This window comes from Oryctolagus cuniculus, chromosome 14, assembly GCF_964237555.1.
Source record: "Oryctolagus cuniculus chromosome 14, mOryCun1.1, whole genome shotgun sequence".
In the NCBI taxonomy this organism is placed as follows: Eukaryota; Metazoa; Chordata; class Mammalia; order Lagomorpha; family Leporidae; genus Oryctolagus; species Oryctolagus cuniculus.
In genome coordinates, this window is record NC_091445.1 from 17,450,041 (window position 1) to 17,477,958 (window position 27,918).

The 27,918-nt window shown below is 42.4% G+C and overlaps 1 protein-coding gene across 17 annotated transcripts in view; it reads right to left on the reverse strand.

Annotated features, from left to right (window-relative positions):
• The window catches only part of MCTP1 (multiple C2 and transmembrane domain containing 1), a 627,604-nt gene that overhangs the window by 173,808 nt on the left and 425,878 nt on the right, over positions 1-27,918 (reverse strand). For 14 of the 17 annotated variants that reach the window (XR_011381926.1, XR_011381925.1, XR_011381923.1 and 11 more), the window contains 7 exons: positions 27,032-27,218; positions 22,203-22,296; positions 5,031-5,133; positions 3,156-3,258; positions 2,716-2,817; positions 2,269-2,343; positions 220-339 (listed from right to left, as the gene is read on the reverse strand). Coding sequence is in view for 9 of the 17 variants with exons in the window: in XM_051853978.2 (XP_051709938.2) it covers positions 220-339; positions 2,269-2,343; positions 2,716-2,817; positions 3,156-3,258; positions 5,031-5,133; positions 22,203-22,296; positions 27,032-27,218 (784 nt within the window). In the remaining 8 variants the exon portion in view is untranslated. The remainder of the gene's footprint in view (positions 1-219; positions 340-2,268; positions 2,344-2,715; positions 2,818-3,155; positions 3,259-5,030; positions 5,134-22,202; positions 22,297-27,031; positions 27,219-27,918) is intronic. The other 3 variants (XR_011381924.1, XM_051853977.2, XM_070056468.1) reach the window with 1 other exon arrangement.

Genomic DNA, 27,918 nt, shown 5'->3' on the forward strand with positions numbered 1-27,918 from the left:
TCGCGTTCCGGAAATCTGAGGGGAGGGAGAAGTATTCTTGGATTCAGACCTTGTGCAATCCATCAGGTCCCTGCCCACGGCAAATCTGTCCAGTCGAGTCTCAAAATAGGAGTTTTTAAATGGCCACATCAACAGAACTGTTACTATAGCCACAGAAACATGCAGCCACGATTACTGAATTTAATGAATACCAATGTAAGTAATACAGTGTGACCATACCACAAAGGCAGCGAGACTCCTTGGGGGTGAATCCCAGTCAAAGCAACTATTAACGTAGTAGGCAGCATTCACGAGCACCATGACACAGCGTTTCATTCTGATAAAGTTTCTTAGGAGGAGCTGGAAGGAAATGCAACTCTTATTAGAATTTGCACGCACAACTAAAAACCATCAGGTACCCCGCAAGAGTCTTTATTTTGTGTTAAAAAGGATTTGGAAAGTTAACAAGGGTGCAAGCCATCCCAAGGCATTTGAGTCACAAGCTACAGGAAAAGAAGCATTTCTGGAGAAAGCAGAAAGAACTGACTTCTGAGACCAACTCCTTACCAAAATATGTGTTTTAAAAATAGCGTTATGTAGGTTGGACAACCTTTGTTCGCAAGAAAAATACATCTCTAACAGATTTAAATTTTTTTTGTTACATACTGAGAGCACATTAATTTTAGACACTTAAATCATATTGTGGTTTTAACATTCATTAAATATTTTAATTTCAAGATATTTAAAAGTAAAATGGATAACTTGGGATATTTTTATTTATGGTCTTAGAAACCTGTGGAGTATTATTACTTTATTATAGAAAACAAAACTTTGTCATCATTTTAGCTTGATTTCTCTATTTCTTCCTATCACTCATTCTGCTTCTCTCTCTCTCTCACATACACATATTACTCTATATTTCTTCATTATTTTCCATACTTTTGGAATTGGAGAAAATTCTACGGTGATCAAAAGCTTTAGGTAATCTTTAGTTTAAAAAGATACATGAGAATGGATACAATTTCAATTTCAAAACTGTACACGACTTCACTGTAAAAAGAATACCTCCTGTACTAGACAATGGTTCAAAAATTCCATGCAGCTGTGTTAATAGTTAGAATAATAAATCTGCAAATTAGTATTTTGCTTCTTCCAAATACAAATTTCAATGCTGGTGTGGTATTTTAAAGCAGTCGATAAGTTTACTGAGGTCTTACCTTGAAAAAATAGCTATGGATTAGTACAGACGCAAGTAATGTGCACACCAGTTTAACAGGTTGCTAAGACTGAAATTTCTTTCAGGCAAAGTAAAAATCTTCCCTATTTGTTTTCCTCCTTAGGAAAGCTACTTTTATTATTTTTCTCTAACTGTGGAGAAATATAATTTGTATTTCAATTTAGATTGGTATTACATTTGTAACTCACGCACTGCCTTAAAATCTCACTGCTCACAATGAGTCTGTTAGATGAAAAACAAAAATATTTTCAGGTCTCTAATGTCACAAAAAATCATTAAGTATTCCAAGGTACAAATCAGTCCAGTAAATTTCCCATCCATAATAAAGATGTTAGTTTAACTTTATTAAATGGACAGAGAAAAGGGGGATAGCTTAGTGCTCAACTTGATATCAAATCTAATTTAAAACTATCATGGTGTATATCAGGCTTAATTGAAAAATTCTTCATCGTAGAAGAAAATCTGATTTCGGGATTTCCTGTTTGCTCAGCTAAAATGCCAATAAAAGTTCACTTCTCAAAGATCACGGTTAAAATCTAATTAGCAGGAAGGCTTCCCTTAACCGAGGGAGCCCCTCTCCTCTGGCTTAGAGGCAGAACTCTCTAGGGGCTCGCTTTACACACACCTGCCGCATACCTGTGGGTGGTCTGCACACACATCTGAACCTCAGCCTTTGGTGATCTCATTTACACATTCCATGGCAATCAAATTGTATTTTCTGTTCAAAATGATCACTCTCTGGCTAACAGGACTACAGAATCAGCATACGCAGTGCCTGCACTATCCCCTTTTTTTCCTCGGCACCCCCATCCAACTTATTACTTTGGTATTGTCCTTGTTTGATCTTCCAAAGAAAGGGAGGAAGAGAGGAGAGAGCAAGAAAGGGAAAAAGGAAGAAAGAGCCATTTGCAATAAGTAGATGATCAAAAATCCACCGTCTCCCTCCCCCCATACCACACCGAAGTTTATTTGAATTTACTTAGATGTTTTACAGATTCAATCAGGCCTTCCCAGAGGGAGTCATCTTGCCTCATTTTTTTTTTTTTTTTTACCTGTTTAGAGAGTCTGTTTTCCTCTTCAATGTACTTCTGTTCTTTGGGTATTAATGTCCGTAAACTGGCTTTTACCTACACATCAACACATGTGTCTGTTATGGACTAATAGAGTACAAATGTTTACAAGTTTTTCATGCAGTTCAATTTGCAATCATTTCTACAAAGTGCTGGCTGCTGCGCTCATAAAATATAAATGTCTACAGTTGCACACGCACGCACTCCGCTCTGCTCCCCGGCAAGCAGCGGCCAGAGCAGCCGGCCGCGGCCGGGGCCGACTCGCACAGAAAGTGTGGGTGTGCCAGGCGGTGGCAGAAGCGTAATCTCCAGGATACATCAAGGTTTAGAGAAAATGAGGAATGACAGAAATTCTCTACAAATCAGGAACAAAAGCTTTCATGAAACTGAACTCTTTAGCAGTACAAAAAAGCCAAAGTTAAGACTTACAGCATTAAAAATCACATCTATTTCAAGATAGATGACCCCCTTTGTTGGCCCTGTCAGCTGCTTGTTTTTCAAGACGTAGGCTTTCTGTTCACCATTTTGAATCTGCGGGAAAAGGACATGACAGCCGTCTGTCTCGCGGTCTCCACTGAATACACTCCCTCGCTGACCTTTGACCCCCAGCTGCTGAAACTGACAGAGAACCCAAAACAACTGTGGCAATTCTGACAAGTACCTGTTCATTACCAGGATCAAGTCTGTCAGGAAAAATTAACTATCATGGGATTCAACATGGCCGTGAATTGAGTATGTTAAAATTTTTAGTGTTCTTATTACAGACCTTGGTTGAGAAATGACAGACACAGAGCTGAGGTTTTTTCTTTTTTTTTTTTTTCCTTGAGCAAAAGCAAAACAGAACAGTGTGTCAGGTGAATAAAACTTACAGACAGCAATGGGATAGCGACTTTGCCCAGAAAGTCAGCACTTCGATCCCGATCTTCATCATAAACTGTCACTTCAAGAACCGAATGGATATCTTTAACATTGCTGCATAATAAACACAGATGAGAAAAAAAAATTCATCAGTGGAAAACAAGGACTGGAATGGTTTTGAAAATCTGGATAGCTCCAGCTGATTTATATGTGTGTGTGTGTGTGTGTTATTTGCATACACATATGCACAGGGTAGCCTGGTAGCTGACAGAATTTCCCAGAATGCAATTTAGTCACCTGCATGAAAGGTTCTATCCCCCAGAACTTTGAACACTATGGTCATTTCGAGCTGTATTTTGTTGTTGTTGTTGTTGTTTAAGGAAATATAATTTCTTGTCCGGATGGGCACAGAATAAATTATTGGGAAAAAAATCAATAAATGGCACTGATCTTTTTAAGAATTTTTGTTACCATTATGGCAATAGTTTATATTTTCCACCAGGTCTGATATCAGCAGGACTCACTGTGTTTGTTTTTTTATAACTGTTCTTTTTTTTTTTATAATAATAGGACATCTTGTTTTTGTTTAGAGCTCTCACCAAAACATTGACTTAATTTCTGCTAGGTTTACAGTAAAATTTAACAAACACAGAAAACAGAATGGAGAAAATGTAACGTTTACAGCTACTGTACCACCCTGGAATTTAGAAATCAAGTAGCTTCCGTTAGGGTCCAAAGACAATATATGTTAATAAACAACTGGCCTAGCTCATCATATTTTTGTTTCTGAAAAAATAAGCGCAAATTGTTGACAGCATTTATTCCTTGATCTCACTGTTTACCAAGAAAACAGGAATTGAGAAAACAAACACAAAACCCCTGAATATATTCATTTTTGAAAAGCCCAAGCCCGTGTGGGCAGAGGCTTATCAGGGCACAATCAATTAATGGCTTTGATAATAATCAAATCTATTCATTCAACGACACATCCCAGAGAAAAACACACTTCAGAACCCGCGTGGGAGCACCGGTCTCCAGACCACGCTTTTCTTTCATAAACGAGGAATCCCTTAAAGTGAAATTGGTCAGCTAACGAAAGCTAATCAGTTACTGTCTCTTACACAGAGGCAGTAGAAGGAATTTCTGAAGAATTTAGTACTTTTTCTGATACAAAAAAATTACACTATGTTAGAAAACTTTAAAGAAGTCCTCCTGTTGGGAGAGTTTTTCTTTGTTTCCTGTTCATTTCTTAAGCCCAGTTTAAAGACACGGAATCTGAGAGACACTCTGGGGTAGCATCCGCAGCTTTAACAGGGCACGACTGAAGATTCACAAACTCTTTAAAACAAAAGAAAAATTAACTCAAAGGGTGTTTGGGTCTCCGGGACAATACTTAATATTCTTATTGTGCTAAAATGAAACAAGGCAAAACTGAAGCATCTGCCCCGAATTGGTGACTGGGTTCTTTCCTGATTTCAGCAATGGAACAAACAGAGCTTTGTCCCCTTGGGGTCAATGCGATGGGGACGAATTTCAAAAGAAAGTATAAAAGGAAGAAGCAGTATGGCCAATCAGTTGATGGGAGCAAAACCCCTCCACAAATCATAGAAAAGCACAGTTTTTTTTTTTTTTTTTTTTTTTTTTGAAAGTCTCTGGAAACAAAGACACATGGCACCCCACCCCCCCACTCTTTCCACAGGTTTCAGTCCCTGGAAGGTTAGGAGGTTAGGAAATTCATTGCTGTTAGCTAAGGCAGCCCAGATGCACGGAGATGCGACTCCGTGAAGAATAAACCCACACACGTGTGCGTGCACACACAGACAATCTCACCAAGAAATATAACCGAACACCTGCCCTCCAATGAAGCCACGGGCAAGGCCACTTACAACGTGAAGACTTTGTTCCACTCGGGGTTGAGGTTCTTGTAGACCGTGTGTGTGAGCAACCGATCATTGTTGAGCTCCACTACACAGAACGGGTCACTTTTACCTAGGAGAGATTTGGGGGGTGCAGTTTTTAGTATCATAGTTCCCCAGGGGCACACTTCACCAGCATGGCCACATCTCTTTCCCCCAAAAGTTTTACAGCCAGCCAAAGGGGAGACACAATTTTAAAACTTAAAAAAACAACAACAATAAGAAACCACCAATATCAAAATGGAGTTAGATATCACTGGACAATGAGAGCAATCATGATGATTGATAGTAATTTAGAGCCTGAAAAAAATGGGAAAAAAAGCAAATTATGTAGCTGGCATTTTAACTCGCAGCTTTTTTTAAAACAAAAATAACACCATAGCCACCAATGAAGAGGAAAAATGGGACAGGCATCTCCACACTAGCTTTTGTTTAATTCGATGACGGCCACTGGGAATATTCAGCCCATGCACCCTTCTGCACATAGTTTCCAATCACAGGAAATCTGACTGATTGCAGGATTTTCCACGTTGAATCAGACTCACGTTGAGTTACTTTCTCTCCTGATATATTTGGAATCACCAGGAGGTCAATCAGACCCTCTAAGGCACAAAACTTCTGTCATCTGACACTTCCCATCAACAACCAATCTGCATATTAAAGAGCTGTAGTTTTTTTTTTTTCCTTCTGTCCCTTGAAAGTAAAGGATTTCTAAGTTATTCCCTGTTTACAGGGACTCTAACACGGCCACTGTCCCATCCTGTCCATTTGGCAATGACGTTCTCTGATGCCCTCTGCACTTGTGTAATGTCATGTCCTGTATTAAAAGAGCCCAGAAAGTCAGAGGCTCTGTAGGGCAGCGTTAATGATATCAGTGCAGCATGTAATTTGTTTGATACCTTATACAAATGACAATGAAATCAATATTTAGACAAAACTGTCCAGAGGTCATATCTTTTAAACTATAATATTGATTTAGCCCACATAAGAGGTTAATGTGCATATTATTAACTTTAATGATAAAGAATAATTGTTTTAAATGCATTGTGAGTTGTAGTCACAGTAGTTTACACTTCTGCGAAAGCTTAAATATCAGTGAAGATTTTCAATTAAATTTTAATGGGAAGGAATTTATTAGCTATCAGTGACACAGAAGCTATGTATTCCCACCCAGCAGTGTATTTACTTTCCGTACCGTAATCCTGAAAATGAGCTACACCAACTCTGACTCACCATTAACTTATTAATTTCATATTAAAAAAGGAGATTTACTATGTGTGCGTGTTAGTTCAATGGGGCCTCGTGCACCCCAGGATAATTGCATAATTTAACATTAGGGTAGTCTTCTCAGCTGGGGGTCTTGAGAGGAATTTTCAATGAGGACTAGGGAATGGGAACCCTCAAGGTCTGGTGGAAATTTGACTTCTGCCTTAGCCTCTGTGTTATCAAAATTTTTATTCCCCCACTTGCTTCAGTCTTCTTGCCCAACCCTTGCTTCCAGCTTACATACGCCATGGGAGATAGTGTTCAAAGAAGGACTACGTTGTTCATGAAAACACATTGTAATAGGTTTTATTTGGCACATCAAGAACATTATTTTCTCCTCTAGAACTCAGATATAAGCATAAAAAGTCAGACTCAAACAATTTTCAAAATATATTAAATGTAAACCTATTAGCAAGACCTTCCCCAATAAGGGCGCCATATCTTACTCATGAGTCGACCACACACACAGGAAATGCTAGGTAATGTTTTGACAACAAGTTCACGCATTTAACAAACACTGATTTCTTGCCATGAACCAGGCAGGCTGTGTTCTATGTGTGGGAGAGTCGGCAGTGCATGAAACAATTAAAAATATAATCCTTGATCTCATGGAGTTTACAGACAGGCATTCCCTCAGACGATAAATACAGTTTGCAGTATTTGAGGAGGTGATAAGGACTAGGGAGAAAAATAAAGTGAGAACAGTGATGAGGAGTGTTGGTGCCTGTGGGGAATTTTCAAATGGGCTGCAGAGATGGTCTCACTGGAAGATGACAAGATGGACAAAGAAGTGAAGGAGGAGTGAGTCTTGGGTGACCCAGAGGAACAGACGCTGTAATGGGCGTGTTCTGGAACAATCAGGGAGGCTGGAGAGTAGTGGAATGAGGTGGGGTAGGGAAGGGAAAGCAGATGCGAGAGGGAGGTGTGTGGGGAGAGAGGCCGGCCTCTGAGAGGACCTGGCTCTCACTCTAGATGGGTGAGGAAGCTTCCGGAAAGATCCGCGTTCAGGAGTGAAATGCTCTGATGGCTGCTGTTGGGTGAATAAGGCAGAGAGGGCTACGGCAGAGGCAAGGAAGTGTCCGGAGGCCTTTGCAATAATCCAGGTGGCGCAGAGTGGTTGGTCCTGGGTGGATTCTGAAAGCAGAATCAACAGAACTTACAGATGTCAACACTGAACGATCTAATATGCCCTCATATTAGTATGTGAACATGGAAAGCAGTTCACAGAGCTTAGCCAAACCAGGCCTTTGTTTTCTAGGACACTAAGTATTCAGCAAGGTGCCCAGACTGGATGTCTCTAGAATCCGATGGGGGAAATTTTAGGTAAGATATAGCGCCCTTATTGGGGAAGGTCCTGCTTCTAGGTTTCCATTTAATATATTTTGAAAACTGTTTGAATCTGACTTTTTATGCTTATATCTGAGTCCTAGAGGAGAAAATAAAGTTCTTGATGTGCCAAATAAACCCAAGGCAATTTTATATTTAATTTCTATTTGTCTTTTCCATCTAAAAAGTCATCTTTTGCTGGTTGTCGTCGGTAAATGGATGCCAACATCAGGTCTTCTCTTGCTATGTTATTTTTCAGTAATTTAGAAAGCATCCTTATGCCGTTGGACAAGTACAGAACAATTAAAAATTAACGACAATTTCAACCAAAACGATAGTAAATGCCCACTGTCAAAATCTATAAACTTACCACTGAAAAGCAGACACTGGTTGTATTATAAGAAGTGGCCACACACAGTTAATGTGCTTTATCTGGTTTGCTAAATAATGCTTTAAATGACTGGCTTTTCAGGGTCTGAATTTTGCAGCTTTGATTATCTGCCACTTAAACAAACAAAAACAATCAGAGAAATACCAGTGATGGAACTAACCACTAATTATCTCCGTCATTATTCCTTCCTTCCATCATTTTACCATTGCACTTGGTCCCTGTGTGTGCTGCTCTGCTTGCTCGGAGTACCTGAGACGTGGGGTTGTTGGTGGCATAGGGTGGTGCTGTCCACACAGTGTGCTGGGCTCTGCAGAGCAACAGAGGTGACAGAACGCCGGCCCCTGTCATCCAGGCCATACAGCCAGAAGTGCAAGCAATGAAGGCAGCAGCCAAGGTTGAAGTATATTTTGCTTCTGATCATGTTTGCTTATTTAAAGAGCGTACTGAATGGATGGGAACATAAATATCATCTTTTTTCTCCCTGTCATTCATTTTTATCCTAAGACTAAAGCAGACCTGTGACTACCCATGGCTCTTCCTTAACTCCCATCATTTTGACTCAAAAGTGCCCATGCCCCTCCTTAGCAATGCAACACGCGGGACAACTTGGCTTGGATGGAAGACAGAAGTTGTGGCAGTACTGCACGAGGGTGGGCACTGCAGAGTCACTGGCTTTAACTCCCAGGACAGCTAGAACCATCTTAGCCTTCTTTGAGAACGTGGCAATTTTCCACTCTGACGATTTTCCAGAGAGAACTAAGAAGGCCTTTTGAAGCCTTCATTACTGACTGACTGTCTGCTCTGCTTACCCTGGAGTTATAAGCATGATTAAGACATAGTCCAGTTCTCGAGGCACGCACAATTTAGTGGGTATGACAGACATGTAAATACACAATTATAATGCAGGGTCGGAAATGCTGCAATCAAGGTAAAGGAAGGGGGCGCCCAGAGCAGGGGGAGGGGAGCACATCACTGTATCACTGTAGAGCAAGGGAGGGGAGAGGAAGCAAAAACCTTCCACCACCCCCGGGGGAAGTAACCCGCCTGATATTTGGGGACTGTCCTCCTCTACCATCAGTGTTTTTCAAAGTCAAGGTCAACCACAGTTGTGGACTTTCACAGTATATAATCAGGAATGTTTAGCTTCACTCTACTTGTGTGTCCCTTTAATAAGGTCTTTAAACACAGAAACAGGTGTAACATAACTACTGTAAAACAGGTACTTAAAAACATTGGTCAAACTTGTTAAATACCAAGGTCCATTTCCATTTCCACACCACAGATTTTTATAGAAAAAGAAAAATCTCCCAAGGAAATTAACATTAGAAAAAGACTCTTTAACCCTGACTCATGAAACTAAACCTAAGGAACATACACACTAGTAACTACATCCACCCAGACTTTAAGGCTCTGCAGTTCTTCTCTGGGTGAAAAGTAAGTCCTAGAATGGTCTCCAAGAGGCGTCTCTCCTGGCAATCTTCAAAACAGCACCACAGGTTTAATGAGGTGCCTGGCTAATTCTGTCACTCTCAGCTCCTGCCCTTTGAGGTCAGGATGCTGACATATTGATCAAGAACTGTGGGAAAGTCTGTGCCAACCCTCCTCGTGTTTTGTGGGCAACTGAACAACTTCAGTTTGTGCAAACCACTGGTTCGAGCATTAAAGTCACTCAAAAGGTAGTGAATGGTATTCACGCTCCCAGAATAGTTAATCCTGAACCACTGGGGGTGGGCCTTCTCCAGGGTCATTTTGCTGCTGACAAGTGGCACGGTGTGCTGGATGTGGTATGTTAAATGTGTAGTGTGTAGGGGAGACCCAGGGACCACCTCTTTGTTGCCTTGCCTCTGAGAACACAGAGAGCTTTCACTAGCCGTGCAAAGCAATTCATACCCAGGGGGCCCTTTATTTTGTGCCTACCTTGCACAAATTAAGCTCTTTGGTTGAATTTCCTCAATTGCCACGGTTTGACATGGCTATATTTTAGGTTTTTTTTAATTATCATCAAGGTTGCCATCTGTCTTGTCTGCAAACTGGAATTTCAATCATGACACAGAACAATGAGGGAATTCCATGGGGTCCTCCAGAACAAAAAGTAACCCATGCTGAAGATGGCTGCTATCCCCCTCTCACCGCGGAGGTGAGGGCGGGGGCTGCAGCTCCAGGCCTCAGACTGACCTGAACATATTCAAACATCTGATTGGTACGTTAACTGACGCTCCTCCCCAGGTTCCCACTGGGTCTGAGCCTGGGACTGAGTACAGATAACAGAGTTCTCTCTTCTCACTAGGTCATGCAGCAGGTTTCAATGTGGCAGGAAAATCAATACCGTAGAGCCCGGGTTATCCAGCTAGATCTAAGACATTTTTTCTTTAAAGAATTATTTTATTTGAAAATCAGAGTTATATAGAGAAGGAGAGGCAGAGAGAGAGAGAGAGAGAGGTCTTCCATCCACTGGTTCACTCCCCAATTAGCCACAACAGCTAGAGCTGAGCCAATCCGAAGCCAGAAGCCAGGAGCTTCTTCTGGGTCTCCCATGCAGGTGCAGGGGCCCAAGCACTTGGGCCATCTTCTACTACTTTCCCAAGCCATAGCAGAAAGCTGGATGGGAAGTGGAGCGGCCGGAACTTGAACTGGCACCCATATGGGATACTGGCATTGCAGGCGGTGGCTTTACCTGCTACGCCATAGTGCCGGCCCCGATCTAAGACATCTTTTTTCTCATGTTGAAGACTGCATAATCTTGATTTGTGAATTCTGATTTACTATCCTGAAATAAAATAAAATTGACCTACACATGATTTTGAAATTTAATGTAATGCCTCCACTCTATTATAGAGAAATATCAAACAGAAAGTTATTTTGGATAAAAATCATACGTTGATTTATTTTATTGAAAGCCTACTTTGTGCCAGGCTATACAAACAAAAAAAGAGAAAACCTCTCTCTTTTCTCTCTTGGAATCTTCTTGTAGTGGGGAGGGGAAAAGAAAGAAAATACTGAACTCAATTAATGAATATACTACATGGCACACTAGAGAGTGATAGGTGTTCCTGGAAAACAGAAAAAAAAAAAAAAAACAGAGCAGGATGGGGTCTTTGAGAGTGGGGAGGAGGGGCATGGTTTGCAGCTTTAATTAGGGTGGTCGGAGGAGGCCTCCCGGAGAAGGCGAGCCATGCACCAGGAACCGGAAGAGCCGACGGAGTAGGCACGTGACGTGGCTGTCTGTGGGGCAGTGCCCTGGGCAGAGGGAATATCTAGCCTAGCAGCCTGGTGTGTTCAGGGCCTCTGATGCTGGGCTACCACGAGCAATGGGGAGATCAGTAAACGAAGTCAGAGAAGTAGCGGGAACCCAGAGCATCAAGTGCTTTGGAGGCTACCCTAAGGTCTTGGGTGCACACTGTGTTAAACGGCAGCCATCAACAAGGCTTCTCTAAATCATACGTATTTGGGAACGCAGTCTAGGCTCAGAGAGTCATGAAGCATATTTTGAAGCTAAACCCATGTCTGTATTTAGTCACGTAGGACAATTTCAATTCCCTAAGATTGTCTAATACTTTACAGCACACTTGGCACTCCCAACACCCAGCTACCAAACATCAACAGCGCTCCCTAGTCACTGGGATAATCACTTTCCCTACAGCCCTACTGACACCCTAGGCAGCAATATTGTCCTGTCACCAACTGAAAAGCAATAGTTCTTAAACATATTGGTCTTAGAATTCTTGCAAATTATTCAGGATCTCAGGAGGCTGGTGTTGTGTTGCAGCAGGTTAAGAATGTTTGCAGCCGGTGCCGCGGCTCACTAGGTTAATCCTCCACCTTGCGGCGCCGGCACACCGGGTTCTAGTCCCGGTCGGGGCGCCGGATTCTGTCCCGGTTGCCCCTCTTCCAGGCCAGCTCTCTGCTGTGGCCAGGGAGTGCAGTAGAGGATGGCCCAAGTGCTTGGGCCCTGCACCCCATGGGAGACCAGGATAAGTACCTGGCTCCTGCCATCGGATCAGTGTGGTGCACTGGCCGCAGCGCGCCGGCCGCAGCGGTCATTGGATGGTGAACCAACGGCAAAAGAAGACCTTTCTCTCTGTCTCTCTCACGGTCCACTCTGCCTGTCCAAAAAAAAAAAAAAAATGTTTGCAACACTAGCATCCTATGTGGGAGGACTCGCTCAAGTCTTGGTGACTCCACTACCAATCCAGCTCCCTGCTAATGTGCCTGGGAAGCAGTGGATGACGACTCAAGTACTCGAGTTCCTATCATGCAAGTGGGAGACCCACCCAGATGGAGTTCCTGGTTCCTAGCTTCAGTCCAGGCTGTTTTGGACCTTTGGACAGTGAACCAGAGGATGGAAATTTTCTCTGTCACTCTGTCATTTAAACAAATAAATAAATATTTTAAAAAATTATTGAAGATGTCAAAGGGCTATTTATGTGGGCTATCGATGATGAAATTTACCATTTTAGACATTAAAAAGAACATGAAAAGATTGACTCATTTAACATTAATATCATTTCATTTAACATCAGAGCGATCAAACACGATGTAGGCTTCAAAAAGCTCTATTGTACACTTGTGGGAGAATGAGAGTGAGAAAGGCAAATAACATATTAATAATACTATGAAAACTGTTTTGACTTCCTGATTCCTCATAAGGTCTTGGGAATCTCCCAGAGGTTCTTGGAACACACTTTGAGAAACATGAGTAAAAGCAATGGAAATAGACACAGTTCAATGTAAATGAGTTTATTTCTCTCGGGATGTAGAACTAGAGGTAAAAGTATAATTATAGGATTATCCGTAAATAGACACATTCTGGAGTCTTAAAAGTTGAACCATCCTGATATACCCTGGGAAGCTTGTGTATGACACAACAGGATGTGAAAAAGACAAAAGAGGAACCAGAAAAGGAAGAAGAGAGAGATCATGGGATCTATAAAATGCAGAGAATCCATGAGAAAATGATGCCTCAGCTTTAAGGACTTAGATAAAAGGTGGTTAAAAAAATACTGGAAGTCTTATTTCAATTCACACTTAATATAGAAATTATATGCCAGTCATTTGTTAGAAACACAGAAGTTGTTTGGTCCAAAATAAGTTTAAAAGTACTCTGGTGAGTATACCCACGTATTGTTAAGCTACTTTGTTTTTGCAAGCCTTCCTAGATACTTCAGGCTCGGCAGAAATTCCACACTCTGTAGGAGAGAATGCGCTTCCTAAAAGTCAGTGTGTGAGTTGAAGAGATCTTTTGCAGTGAAAAAAAAATTCTTCAAGCTTAAAAAATTCAATATTGCATGAGACGATTCAACTTTTTATGTATTTTTTTAATCACAGGTAATACAACTGATGACTGTCATCTGTCAAGTCTTTGCCTCCCAGAACGATGTCTTTGTCTTTTTACTTCTCTTCTACAAAAACGTCTCATGCAGGCGTCTGTTACCAATCTTTGGTCCTACTGCAATGTCTCGGAATCTGAGGCCTTCAAGGAAGCTACAGAGGCCAGGTTCAAAAGCTCCTCCAGGGCTTGACACCCCCTCCACCAAACACAGACACACCCACTCCCCACCCGCCATGCAACCAGGTGGTCATTCCGGCTCTGTCTGGGCAGTTCCAATGATGGAGAAGTCATTGCCTCCACTGGAATATTCTGATCTAACTTCGGGAAATTATGATGTTTGGGAAAAATGCTTCATTACTTGTGTTGCCTTTATGTAGCCTATGATTTGCCCGGGGTAGTGAGTTTAAAGTCGAAACAACATGACAGGTGTATAGTGAAGGTGTAGCACCTGTGACTGCATGCGTGTGAGCCCTGCTCATTATCCGTTTTTGGAGCTGCAGCCTGCAGGTGGTCACCAAAATACCCACTCACGCCACCTTCTCGCGTCCCTTCCTGAACTTGAGAGGCTACAGAGCCCAAAGCGACATTTCCAGACTCCCTTGCAGCTAGGGAGGCAGAGGTGACTTAGGCTGCACAGAGCAGGAGTACTTGCCTGAGATTTGATACTCACAGTCAGTTCACCTAGGGCACGTGGGGTTCCCGCAGCTACTGCAGACTGCAGGATTTGTGGAAGCAGCAGTTACAGTGCAAGCAGCACCCCCTTGCATCCACTGTGTGGCTGGAGACTAAGCTTAGAGTCTGTTTCCTTGGGCCTATCCAACCCCAAAGATTCTGTGATCCACTTGGTAACTCTATGATAAATGTCCTTCTAATTAAATCTGTGAGACGAAGTTTGCCCTCTGGATCTAACTTGGCCGTCACCCCCTTCCCAGCTCTTATCTTCGTCCTCCCCACAACAGGCTTTTGAGTAGGTGACAAAAGATGTCACATGCCCTCTTCCTCTTCCTTTCTGCAGTACTGGTCAGTTGGGGCGTCACTGAACCACCCCCATCAGCATACCTGCTCTCACAGGCTGCGTGTGCACACGCGTGCTGATTGGGCAAACTGCTTCATCCTCCTACATCTTAGGTGGGGGATAATAACAATGCTCAGTCACATCCTTATGAGATTAATCATAATCCTTGATCCAGGCTCAGGTAGTGTCTGACACGTGACCAGGCTAAGAGATGCCTGCTGCAGTTACCAATGTTAGCACTACCCATGAACTTATCTCAGTAGACATGACTTCCTTTATTTTTTTTTTTTTAAATTGAGCACTGGTTCGAGTCTCAGCTCCTTTACTACTACTACTTTTTTTTTTTCTTCAAGATTTATTTATTTATTTGAAAGTCAGAGTTACACAGAGAGAAGAGACAGAAAGAGAGGTCTTCCATCCGCTGGTTCACTCTCCAGAGGGCCGCATTGGCTGGAGCTGTGCCTATCCGAAGCCAGGAGCCAGGAGCTTCTTCCAGGTCTCCCACACGGGTACAGGGGCCCAAGCACTTGGGCCATCTTCTACTGCTTTCCCAGGCCATAGCAGAGAGCTGGATTGGAAGTAGAGCAGCCAGGACTAGAATCAGTACCCATAAGGGATGCCAGGATGTTAACTCACTGTGCCACAGCGCCGGCTCCACTTCTTTTTCTTTAAAGATTTATCTATTTATTTGAAAGGCAGAGTTACAGGGAGGGAGGGAGGGAGGGAGGGATGGAGGGAAGGGAAAGAGAGAGAGAGAAAGAGAGAGAAAGAAAGAGAGAGAGAGAGATAGGAAGGTAGGTCAGTTGGTCTTCCAGGAGCCATGAGCTTCTTTCGTCCAGGTCTCCCATATGAGTGTGTGGGGACATCTTCTGCCACCCTCTCAGGCACAGTAGCAGGGAGCTGGATTGGAAGTGGAGCAGCTGGGACTTGAACCAATAGCCACAAGGATGCCAGTGTCACAAAGCAGTAGCTTTATCCATTGTGCCACAACATCAGCTCCTTGACACGACTTTAAAACACCAAGTACCCCAGTTGAAAAATAGATGCTGATTAATTTTTCAGTGTTGCTCTTTGGAGAGCAGATTCCCAACTGAATTCCCACTCCAGTATGTCTGACGAGCCCACTGTGTTGCATCATTTTCAACATTCCATTTCTGGGGTCAGCATTGTGCTATAGCAGGTTAAGTAGTGGGCACTGGTTCGAGTACTGGCTGCTCCACTTCCAATCCAGCTCCCTGCTAATGTGCCTGGGAAAGCAGTAGAAGATGGCCCAAGTGTTTGGACCCCTGTACCCATGTGGGAGACCCAGAAGAAGCTCCTGGATCCTGGCTTTTGCCTGGCCAGCGCTGGCCATTGTAGACATTTGAGGAATCAACCACTGGGTGGAAGATACCTCTCTCTCTCTCTTTTTCTGTCTTGGTCTGTCTCTCTGTAACTCTGCCTTTCAAGTAAATAAATAAATCTTTTAAAAAATTCCACTTTTAGTCAATCTAATAAGATTGATATATGTATAATTCACTCTCAAGGAGCTTAAATTCAGCTCAAAATCCAAAGTCTGTCCATGTTTTCTACTGTTAATGTTTTTTCTCTTAGTAAGACTTTAGATGTATACTTTTTAAGGTTTATCATCTTGAATTTAGCCAATTACTTCAGTCTGTTAAGATACGTATGAGGGGCCGGCACTGTGGCGCAGTGGGTTAAAGCCCTGGCCTGAAGCACCAGCATCCCATATGGGCGCCAGTTCGAGTCCTGGCTGCTCCACTTCCAATCCAGCTCTCTGCTATGGCCTGGGAAAGCAGTAGAAGATGGCCCAAGTGCTTGGGCCCCTGCACCTGCGTGGGAGACCCAGAAGAAGCTCTTGGCTTCAGATCGGTGCAGCTCTGGCTGTTGCAGCCATCTGAGGAGTGAACCAGCGGATGGAAGACCTCTCTTTCTGTCTCTTCCTCTCCCTGTAACTCTGTCTTTCAAATAAATAAAATAAATCTTTAAAAAAAAGATATATATGAGTATCTTACTAGTCTCACATAAAGCAAATTAGCCTGCTGTCCCAGCAAGTTTGATAAGGGAGCAGCCGATGAACTTCTCAAAGTCGCGAGTAAATGCGCTCAGCAGGCTGGACTAAGGCCCGAGTTCTGTACCCACCACGCGGCATTTCTGTTGACACCTGTCCTGTAACACTCTGTGCTTGGCTATTCAGTCACTTAGGAGTCCAGCTGAACCATCAAAACCCTAACCGTTCATCTAGTAAGCCTCTCTTTTTTCTTTTAAAATCTTATTTAAATTCCGATGCTCTCTGCTTCGTGTCTCTGATCATTCTAGGAAATGCATCACTTATATCACGATTTGTAATGGCACAACAGATGAAGGAGAGCTGAACGATGATTCTAGCATCCCAAAGCATTTCCTCGAGCACTGAGGGAAATCCGTGAGCTAACCCTCAAGCCAAACTGGCAGTTCCCTATTTCCTTACTCCGTGGATCACTTTACAATCTTAGCTCCCCAGAACCCCATTCATGGCTTTATAGTATTTCTCTCCCTCATTGTCCACTGGTAGTGGGAACACCACTTTCCCGACCCAAAGTCCTTCACTTGTAGAGTGCATCAAACCCAATTATGCATCCACTTTGTCATCCCACTTATTCTGCCACATCAGTACCTTCAATTCATGTGACTTGCATTAAAAAAAAAAAATCACATGTGATTTTGCAATTAAAACACTAGCCATCATGTTAACCTATACTTTTCATTCCTCTTCCTACAGCTACTGGATATCAAATATTTAGTTTTAGAAGAAGTTTCTTTTTTTTGCATTGCTAGAATTAGAACATGATTCATTTAAAATGCAATGATTAAAATAATGTGGTGATGTGAAAGAACAGTAATGATTTACTTTCTTTGTGATGCGTTTGTTTAGTCTCATTCTTATGGAAGAGATTTATGTAGAATTAACATTTATCACATGCGTGTGTGTCAATGTTGCTTTCTAAACATGATAAGACTGTCAGGTGTTGGATATTTTTGATGCATTACAAATTGGATGAAATTTCTTTTCAAAGTGTACTATCTGCTAAAAGGTCTCTTCAAAGTTTAATTAATAAAAATGTGAATGGAGACATTAGCTTGCACGTGGGACTAAAGTACACTTTGCTTGGGAAATTTGCTATATACTTTGTGTTAAGGGTTAAAGTGTTTTGTTTCAAACAATGTAACTGTAAGACGTTAAGCTGGGAAAAGTTAAGAAATTAGGAATGTCTGTACATATCTTTATTTGGTAAATTATTTTACCCTTGATACTCTGTAAATCTCAAGGATTTCTGCTATATTTCATGCAGTTCATCCAATGGAACTATGCATTCTCTTTTCTTCCACCAGAGATTTTAAATAATGATCATTATTCAATATGATGGTGACAATTAGGGGCACGTGATATTAAGTGTCCACACTGCTGCAAGTCTACAAAAGAAGCAACTTAGCTACTTCTTCCAGGGAAACAGCTAAACCTACGGGCCACCTGAAGCCAGAATTGCAAAGATCCTACGCCACTTGCCAGAGGAACCCACGGAAAGTTAATTTTCTTTAAGGACCACATCGTGTGTATGTCATATATAGGTGCTTGGTATTTCTCGAACTTTCTATCCAACTTTCAAAGAGTAGACCTGTCTTTTCCCATGCAGCTGGCTTTTCATTTTTGTTCTCTGAAGAGACCCATAATATTCGGGGGTAGGGGGAGGGAAATACCAAGAATAATAAATCCGAATCTCTGTATAAAATACACCTCCGTGAGGCACTCAAGCTGGAAATCACAGGAACCAATAAAAACGCAGGCAGTCTACTGATAACGAGGTCAGAAATACAAATAAATTTACTTTTAATGAAGACGGGAGGCACAGTCATCAAAGTGTTAAAATTCATTTCATGCATATCTCATTTGCTTCTTAGCTGATATTTACCGCGCAACGCTGTGAGAAAGTAGAGGCCTAAGATGCTCCAGATAAATGGCTCAATTAATTGTACAGAGGTAGACCTCTTTGAGCTGAGCCCGAGCTGTGAGCTCTTTATTAAAAGCACTATTCTGTAGCCTATAACCTTGTGTCTTGACTCTTCTCTGGTTTCCAATTTAAACAAGTCCCCATGCGGCCTGCTCTAAAGGGCTTTGTCTCCCTGTCATTGTTAAGAGAGCTGAGGCATCCTGGAAGTGTGAAATCAGACCTGATGAGTCGAACGGTTCCCCAGGGAACGCTGGACTGCGGCAGAAGGTCAAAGTCATGGGCCGAACCATCTAAAAGTGTCTGATCGCCGGCCTGTGACACAGCAAGTTGGGGGTGGGGGGCTGGGGGAAGAGGACTGAAATTGAACACATCTTAATTAAAGCCCACAGACAGCAAAACAAAATGTTTTCTAGGCAGCCTGTCAAATGGGGCTTAAATTTAGCTCTGCTAATGAATCCGAGCTGCTAACTGTTATTTCTTAAGATAATAAGACTCTCACGGAAGCTGATAAAAAAAAAAAAAAAACTGTAGCATGTCTTTTTCTGCTGTTTGTTACTTAAATATTTTCCAACAATGAAGACAGTTTTCCAAAAGAAAAAACACGGGGGAAACCTATGCAAATAAAGGGGTAGTAAACACCTCTCCTAATAACTGAACTGGTAGCTTCCTGGGCTACAGAGCAGGTGAGACCCAAGTCTTTATGCATGGGCTTGTGTTAGAAAAAGATATGTTCATTTAATGGGACGATTTAGGTGACAGGGGCTGTTAATTGTAAAGTCTCTCTCTCTCTCTCTCTCTCGCTCTCGCTCTCGCTCTCTCTCTCTCTTGCTCTCCCTCTCCTATTATTTCCTGAAAGCGATGGCGCATTAATTGAAGAGATCAATTCACCTGGGGTGGAGAAGTTTGATATTAGTGTACCTTCCAGTGCGGTGAAAAGGTAGGGCTCTTTTGAAAGGTTTCACAATTCTCCCATATCGCTGTTGCTGAAACCGCCCGGCTGGTCTCCCTGGGGAGGCTCCAAGCCGGGCGACGACAAACACAAGGAAAACGAAGGGGAGGGGTTGCAGAGAAAGAAGTCTTTTCTCTTTCTCATTGAGAACTTGAAAGCACCACTAGGCCAAGTCTAAACACTCCACTAAGAAAGCCTCCCTCGGCAGGCAAGAGAGGACTTGCAATGTTCTGTTGAAAGCTGAAATTAGGCTCTGCTAAAGGACCAAAAAAAAAAAAAAAAAAAAAAACCCTGATAATGAGAAGCTGGAAAAGCCAGAATACAGCATGATCTGCCTCCCACCACCACCCCTGCCACTGGCCTGTCTCCCTGTCCAGAGTGCCCAGTCGTAAGGACTCTTGATGAGCGGTCAAGGGACTCTGCCCTCAGGGAACGCAGCGCCAGCCTCTAGGCTTGGCTCTGACCGTGCAAGAGGGACATTAACCTTTGCACGGTTGGAGGAGAGGTAAGCAAAGCGAGTTGTAGCGAGCGCTATTGCGCCGTCACTCCAACTTTCTCATTCCCGAAGGATTGAGCAGATCGAGGTTTCAAAACGCCAGCACCACTTTCTCAGGCTGAAATTTCAATCCCCTCTTGTGCCTTGCTCAATGCGTGTGTATGTGTGGGATTTGCCAATGGAGGCCTTAACCACCAGAGTTAATCTCTTTTTAAAATCTGTATTAACCTTAATGATTTGAAGTGCACTGTCCAACACTGGGCTATTGAGATGGCAGAAAAAAACTACCCTCGACCATCAACAGTTTATTAGGGACTTAACTGAAGTGACCACTGTGGCTGTGTTTAGCTGAACAAGCCTATAGGCTTTTTGTGGCAAGGGAAAGAATTGAGGGTTTCATTAAAAAGTAATTTGTGCTTTATACTCCCTCATTCAAAGAGACTCTCAATTGCTCTGTATTCACCCAGTATCACAATGTTTCTCAATGACTGTGCTGTAACAAAAGAAAAATTTTACATTTTGAAAGGGAAAAAGTCTTTGTCACTGCAGTAAGATTGATGGTGATTTCAAAGATTACAGAATCTTGCTCTCCTGCTCTCATATTTAATGATGGAACTTCATACTTTAAACATTTTTGCTTCGACGATATAAGTTTAACTTTGTATTCAGATCATTACAATATTTTTCAAGTATGGCCAAGTTCTGGAAGTTTCTCTTGTTAGAAAAGCATTCTGAAGCCAAGGATCTAATAATACTAGCCTCATTCGCACCAGATCAAAAAGTACACTTGATTTAATATGGAGAGCTACTGTGATTTCCAGCACCCCTCCTCCATCCACAACGCTTTTAAATGCTTTTAAATACCAGTTTGTGCATTTGAGGACCACACCATTCGCTCAGTTCCCTCTTTTCCAACTATTATTGCCAAAAATTGTGTCGAGCTGGCCTGTGGTCCATTAAGATGTCCATCATATCTTTAAAGTTCTTCTTTGAACAAGTTAAGAGATAAAGTACACAAAGATCCTATTTATGTCCCAAATTTAATGACAGACACCAGAGAGTATCAGAATATAGACACAAATATATAACACACGTATATGTCTATACATAGTGCATCCTTTCCACAAGTGTTGATTCTTTTAAACACCGATGGTATATTCAGACCTCTCTGACTCGTGTGCATGAAACTCCCACTTTCTGGCTCCACACAAACATCATGAAGACCACAAAGGTTCCAAGAGGGAAGAAGGTCACCGCCTGAATTATCCTCTTGGCTCTGAACACTTCAACACCTCTCTCGTTCAATTTAGAGCACATTAGATTATAAGGTCAGCACGGAATGGAGAATCATTAGATTTATATCCCTAAAACTGCAGGAAAGAAATGGAGACTCTGGTACTTAGTAGTCCCCAAATTAATGTTCATTCCGCCAAATCAAAAGTCTGTCTCATTGAATCCTTGGGGGAAAGGCGATTGTTATTCACATCAATTTACACAGAAGCATTAGGAAAGAGATATCTCTATTTTTTTCCAGCTTTGAAAGAAGATGTACTTTAACTTCCATAGAGGCATATAGGCCATCTGGGTTAATGGAGTTTGCATATTCATGAAGTTTTAAAATCAATGACAGCTCCTCTCCCAGAGAAGACAAACTTATACGAATGCACTCAACTTGTACAATGGGCAGGTACACAAACTTCAGAAGTAAATGCTACTTGAGTTTTCTATAAGAAATTACTGTGCTCAGATTAATTTACTTATTACCAGACTGGACCTAGAATCCATAAGACAAGGAAATGACTAAATGTATCATTCACTTAATGAACATTCACATAAACTAATTGTTTAGTACAAAGAGTGAAGCCAGCACACCTGTATGTGCAGAGAGAGTACTAATCTCCCCTCCCCCTTAATTTTTCTAGGGATGCCTATTCGGAAGGAATATTTGACAGTTACTATCTTCTTGGTTGGTTACTTGATAATTATCTCTTTAAAGAAACTGTAAACACACATCATTTAAATTTTATCACACAAGAGTCACAACTGCTGCTCCTAGGAGGGACATTGAGACTGTCAGAGAGGGGGTGACTCAGCATGGCTCCAGGACCGCCAGCATGGCAATACTTGGAATACACATTCCTACTCCACTGATGAAGCTCAGGAGCAAGCAAGCACTCCTTTACCTCGCTGCTGCTGCTGCCTTTTTCTTTTCAATACACAACCCTGCCTTGAAAGAGCAAAGGGAGTATAAAAAAATCAGGGGATCCGCGAATCTTTCGAAGATCAACCCTGAATCTCTACATGATTGTCGTTGTTGACTGTTGCATGGAGGAGCCTGTGCCCTTGCTTGACCTACGCAGCAGAAGTGTAGCGTTTCCTACCTGTGACGTCAGCGGCCATCAATCCTTCTGCTCGGATGACCTTCACCTGGAGAAATCCCACATCTTTCAGGTTGTGAAAGATCCGCAAGGGGCCCTGAAAGACCCCAACAGTGGTGTTAGAGGAGAAGGGTCCCAATGGGTCTCAGCGTGCTGAGAAAATACGACGTTTCACGGTTTATCTCAGGATGCTGCTTCAGGGGTTCACAGGAACATGCGTATTTCTCTAACACAAATTACCCCTCCGCCATCATGGATGCCAGCACACGTGTACGCATGCGCGCGCGCGCGTGCGCACACACACACACACACACTCGCACGCGCATTTATGTAGGTAATTGTTTCTACAGATTTTCTAAAAGAATAAAAAACCCTACATTTACTCGCCGTGAATAATCATCAAGAGATGGTGAACAGTAAATTATAGATTAGATATGTCTGCCTTCTTCCTTCAACCCTCTCTACCAAAGCACTCCAAGATACCTTTCATCTGTTAGAGACTAATGCTTCGTTATTGCCTCTAACTTGTTGGTTATGTAACAATCTTCAGACTTGGGGGAATACGAAAGTCAACATTAAACTAAGTATTTTTCCCTTGTGTTTTCTTATTGGTGAGTTTTGGAAATTAGTTGTGCTAGACAAAGGGTACATTATTGACTGATTACTTCCTAATATTTGATTCAAAAGACTGAAATAACTCTATAAACCTTTTAAGGAAAAGGCTTATAGAATCTTTAAAAATAAATCAAAATGATGACTAAAAAGAAATTCAAAGCAGTGAGTAAATTTTCTGAAATTTTACAGATTTATTGCTAGGTTGGTAGAGAAATACAGGTATGGAAACTTTGATAGGAAAACCAGATCCAAATGAAAAAAACTTATTTGCTGACATATATTAACCATGTTTTAATAAATGTAATACTTGAAGGTATTAAAAGAGGGAAACCAATGCAATGATTCAAAAGTTTGAGGGGCACAAATATTTTGAATGTAAAACACTGATATGCATTTGTTATTTTACACTTCAGTGCATTTTTCTTACGGCAAGCTCAGCACTATACTAAGTAAATAAAGGTATTTCTTTATTATCGTCTTTAAAATGTTTCATGATGAAGGAGCCTAGCATAGCATTACATAATACAGTTATGCAGTAAAATGTTACTAGAGTAAAAAGCTTTGCATCTTTGTGTTAATGTGAGCATACTGACAGGTCAAAGCTTCCTGCGATCTGAACTTCACCAGTCCCACATAACCGCTCTGTGTTTACGCTGAAGCTATGACCTTGGTACAGGCAGAACAGGAAATGCAGATATGTGTGTAATCTCATAGTGGAACTTCCTGAAAATAAGGTTTAGCACGAGGATTAACTCTTAATCTTTTATTGTCTTTAAACAGTTGTTTATCACCAGCAATCTGTTTAAAATAGCCAGATGACAGGGTTCCGTGGAAATGCACGCCTCTGTCCAATTCACTTCCTGTAAATGAAGGGTTTACCGGCTGGGCTGAACACAGCAGGCTGATAATTCAGAGGTCTGCAGGCATGTTGTGTTCCTACAGTAATGAGCCAGTTGGAGAAGCGTCTTATCTCAGAGCTCACCCGATGTCATAAGCCAGATAAGTCCCCGACCCTCATGATAGGGAATCCGTTCCGCACGAGAGTCCTGTACTTTAATTTTCGGGAGAGATTTAAACCAAGTTTCATTGTGACTCCAACAAATATCCTCAGTTCTCACGTCTGTGAGCCATTTCATACCGGCAACCTCAGCGCAACCTTGCACTGTCTCCTGTTGCCTTAGCTGGGAGCCCCTGCTTTCCATGTGGAGGGGTAATTACTGTTGTATCATTTCATTTCCCGAGTCAGCTGACACTCAGTAATTTATTGCAAATTTCAACTGTTGAGGCCAGTGACACAGAGATTTTAATAAGAACTCCAAACAAACAAACAAAAAAGCAAAGATATATATGTGTGTGTGTATATATATATATATATATAAAAAGATAACTTTATGTAATGGTTCATCAAGAAGTATTTCTGCCTTGTTATTTATGGTTATTTTAGAAGGTCTCAAAACCTGGATGGCTTCTGAGGCCAGAAATCTCCATAGCAGAGGAATCTATGATTTGCTGTGAATCCTTTCAGCCCTCAATAGATGGGAAAAGATTGAAATGCTCTGGAGAGGAGTCCTCTTTATTTTTTTAATGAAAGGCTGTATAATATATTTTCTCTATGGCTGCAGCAGCTGTCAGAGAGAGCACCTCAGTTCAGCTCTATTACGGGAGAGGCAGTACCCCATCCTATGGTTGGAGATGCTCTGAGGGGCCAGAGCTGATTGACAGCTTGTCACCGTGACGTCTTATTCCATCTCTGTTATGGAGAAAATTAATGTCACACCACCAGCCTTATGACTCGCTGTCATCTTAGAGCCGCTCACCTTTTATCAATGCTCTAAATAACATTTCAAGCCCATCGTCTCAACGGTGGACAATCCGGTCAAGGGACATTAAATCAGATGACTGTGAAATGTCATAATAAAAACGGAATGCTAACAACTTCTTCTCTAAACTAGCTCCTCTGGTTTTTAAACTGTGACAAGGGGGAGCAAGGGTTCAGCACACCCACTCTAAAAAGGTCACACAATTGCTCTTGGCCTACTACCCATTACCACCCGCCCCCATTGACCTTCCCTCCTGCCCTCCCCCCCAAAAAAGAAGAAAAAAATGAAAAATGGAATTAGCCATCTTTTCCAGGATGTGGTGATCAAATAATAGCTCACACAGTAATGTCTGTTTAATTCGCAGGGCTTCAATGCGTGGCGATGAACAGCTGGAGGATGGCAGTGATGAGTTTTCTCAGGGCTGTTGCCTCTCGGGGTGGGGGCAATTTGTGTCCTTTCCTGATCACAACCAGTGCCCACTCACGTTCAGTTCAACAGCAACTTTTTTTTTTTTTTTTTTTTTTTTTTTGCAAACACACACACATTCTTCTGGGAAAACACAGAAGTAATTCTCCAAATGCATCATCTCGTTTGTATGTTTCTTCAAAACAGGTGATATTTCAGACACGAAACGGTATTCATTCATAATACCCACAACAGAGAGGTTGCACACAGAAGCCCTAAAATCTAAGTCTTCGCCCTTGCATTGTTGTAATTGTAACACACGTGCAGTACTCTGTCTAGAAGCTTCTAAGCATGGCCATCTACAGAGGGAGGTACTGGCCTGGCCTCTAATTCCGGGGTGAAAATGAGGGAATTTCAACACTTTTGAACATGTTGAGTAGATACATGGTTTGAGAATTAGCTGGGACAGCCACATCCTATTGAACGTCTTAGTGAAATAACATCTCAAAGAAGGCATGGGAACGAGTAGTCAGTTCTGAATGGGAAAGGCCTCTTGAAGGAAGTCCATCAGCAGAAAGAAAAAAAAATAAATCAATGATAGGTGGATGACTTCTAATTACCTGGGCAGCAGGATCATTTTAGTACACGGGATGACTTCAGGATGCTAATCCATCATTGCCACTATGATAATACCTCGAAGAATTCTTATGCGTATATACCAATTAGAATCTAAAATCATTTCAATTCCTGAGGTTCACGTCTGGTGATAGGAGAAGACATTCTGGTGGGTACCCAAATGTGAAATTGTTTTCACAGTTGCAATTATTTTTAGGAGATGTCACATAATACCTTAGGTTCTTAGGTGCTTTAAAAAATATATACTATTTAGCCTCACTAAGTCACCTCTATTAAACTGTTTATGATAATGCCATTGGTGGGTGCATTGTACAAGCATTAGCAGACAGCTGATTCAGTGGAGATAGCCAGAATAAATTTGCTGAAGCGTACATCCTGTTAATCTGTTTGAAGAATATTGTATGGCATTAGTACCAGCACTTCATGTTATCTGCACAGCCTGATAAGGTACATCTTTATTAAATTCAGTTATTGGAAGGATGTCAGTCAGCAAATAGGAATATTTTAAAATCCTAAAAAAAAAAAAAAAAATGAGCCATGCTTTGTTAGTCAGAGCTTGGTTTCATGGCAGAGTGTCTAGAGGGACCGTCTAAACACCTGGCAGCATTGTACAATACAAGCTTTGTAATTTTAAGTGGAAAAGCTTTTTTTTCTCAGCTTCCTGAGTTCTGAGGCATTTTCCCTTCTCGAGCACTGCGGAGAGAGAACAGTAGAGTAAGAGCTCCCCTTTCTGTTGATTTGGCAGAACTGCATGGTGGGAAACCGAAGATTTGGTTGTGCCTATTTGCGTGTGGCTGTTTTAGTGACTCACTGTCACTTGTCACCCCACATTCCAGGACAAGAAATGAAGCCCTTTATCATTTTATTTCACACTCAATTAAAAAAAAAAAACAAGGGAAGGAAGTGACGCTTTTCTAAGCAGTTGAAAATTAAAATCTATCCTGCGACTCCTCTCCAGGAACCAAGCTTACTAAGTGACATAAAGGCCACAGACTCCACACTTGCAAAGACAAAGCCAAGTCCATGACAACGCCAAAGAGTGAGGGAACTGCTCTTAACGTTGTGTAAACTTGGCTTGGCTTGGTGGGAAGGCTTCCTGTGGGATAAAAACACTGTGCAGAATCTCAGCTCTCAAGACCTCGCTCCGGGAGCGATTCTTTCTGGAGAACAAGTCTCCAGCCCCGGCTGGTTAGCAAGTGCTCCCACTAGGCTCTGTGTGGCATGTGCCTGGGCCCCGCTCTCTGCCTCTGCTGTTGCTCCTTTTCCCACCAGACAGCCCCTCAGAAATCCTTCTGGCCCCCAGGGTATCCTGTTCCCAGCCTCATGCAGCCACACAAGACGGCAGAAGGTACGTACGTATCTCTTTAATATCTCCTCCCGTTCCTTCTGGTCCTCCACGGAGTTGATGGAGAGGTCAGAGATGCTGACCGTGGCCGAGGCTGTCAGAGTGACCAGCAGCACCAGGTGTCCCTCACCTTCTTCCAGCTGCAACTCCAACTTGTGCGTCTGCTCCCTACTGAGGGCTGACAGGTCCACCTGGCACCTGGAAACAAATGCTCTCAATCAGCAAGGTGGCTTTTCCCCGCCAGGGGCCACATCGGACAGCCGAAGTGCGGGCTATTCAGAGCCATGTGAAAACCCAGTCACCAGAAATGCCGCCCGGAGTACTGGAGGGAGAGGTCTTTCATGTCGGCTGACTTTCTTCACCCAGACCCAGATTATTTTAGGGCCTGTACCTGCTTTTTTCCTGTAAGATATGCACAAAAAGATCATGCTTGTCTGAAATGGGATTAGTAGCTGGTCACCATCGTTGGAAAGTGTGGTGGGTGGGTGGGGTTTCCTATCCCTGGGTGGCCTGGGGGACTAATGGAGCTGTTGGTTTACAGAAGGAGCTGCCTACAGAGGTGGGCGACCAAGAATCTTAACTCTTGTGTCACTTTAAAAACAATGGTTGGGGGCTGGTGCTGTGGTGTAGCAGGTAAAGCCGCCGCCTGCAGTTCCAGCATCCCATATGGGTGCCAGTTCAAGTCCCAACGGCTCCACTTCCAATCCAGCTCTCTGCTATGGACTGGGAAAACAGTAGAAGATGGCAAAGTCCTTGCTTGAGCCCCTGCACCTGTGTGGGAGACCCAGAAGAAGCTCCAGGCTCCTGGCTTCCAAATGGTGCAGCTCTGGCTGTTGAGGCCAATTGGGGAGTGAACCAGTGGATGGGAGACCTCTCTCTCTGCCTCTCCTCTCTCTGT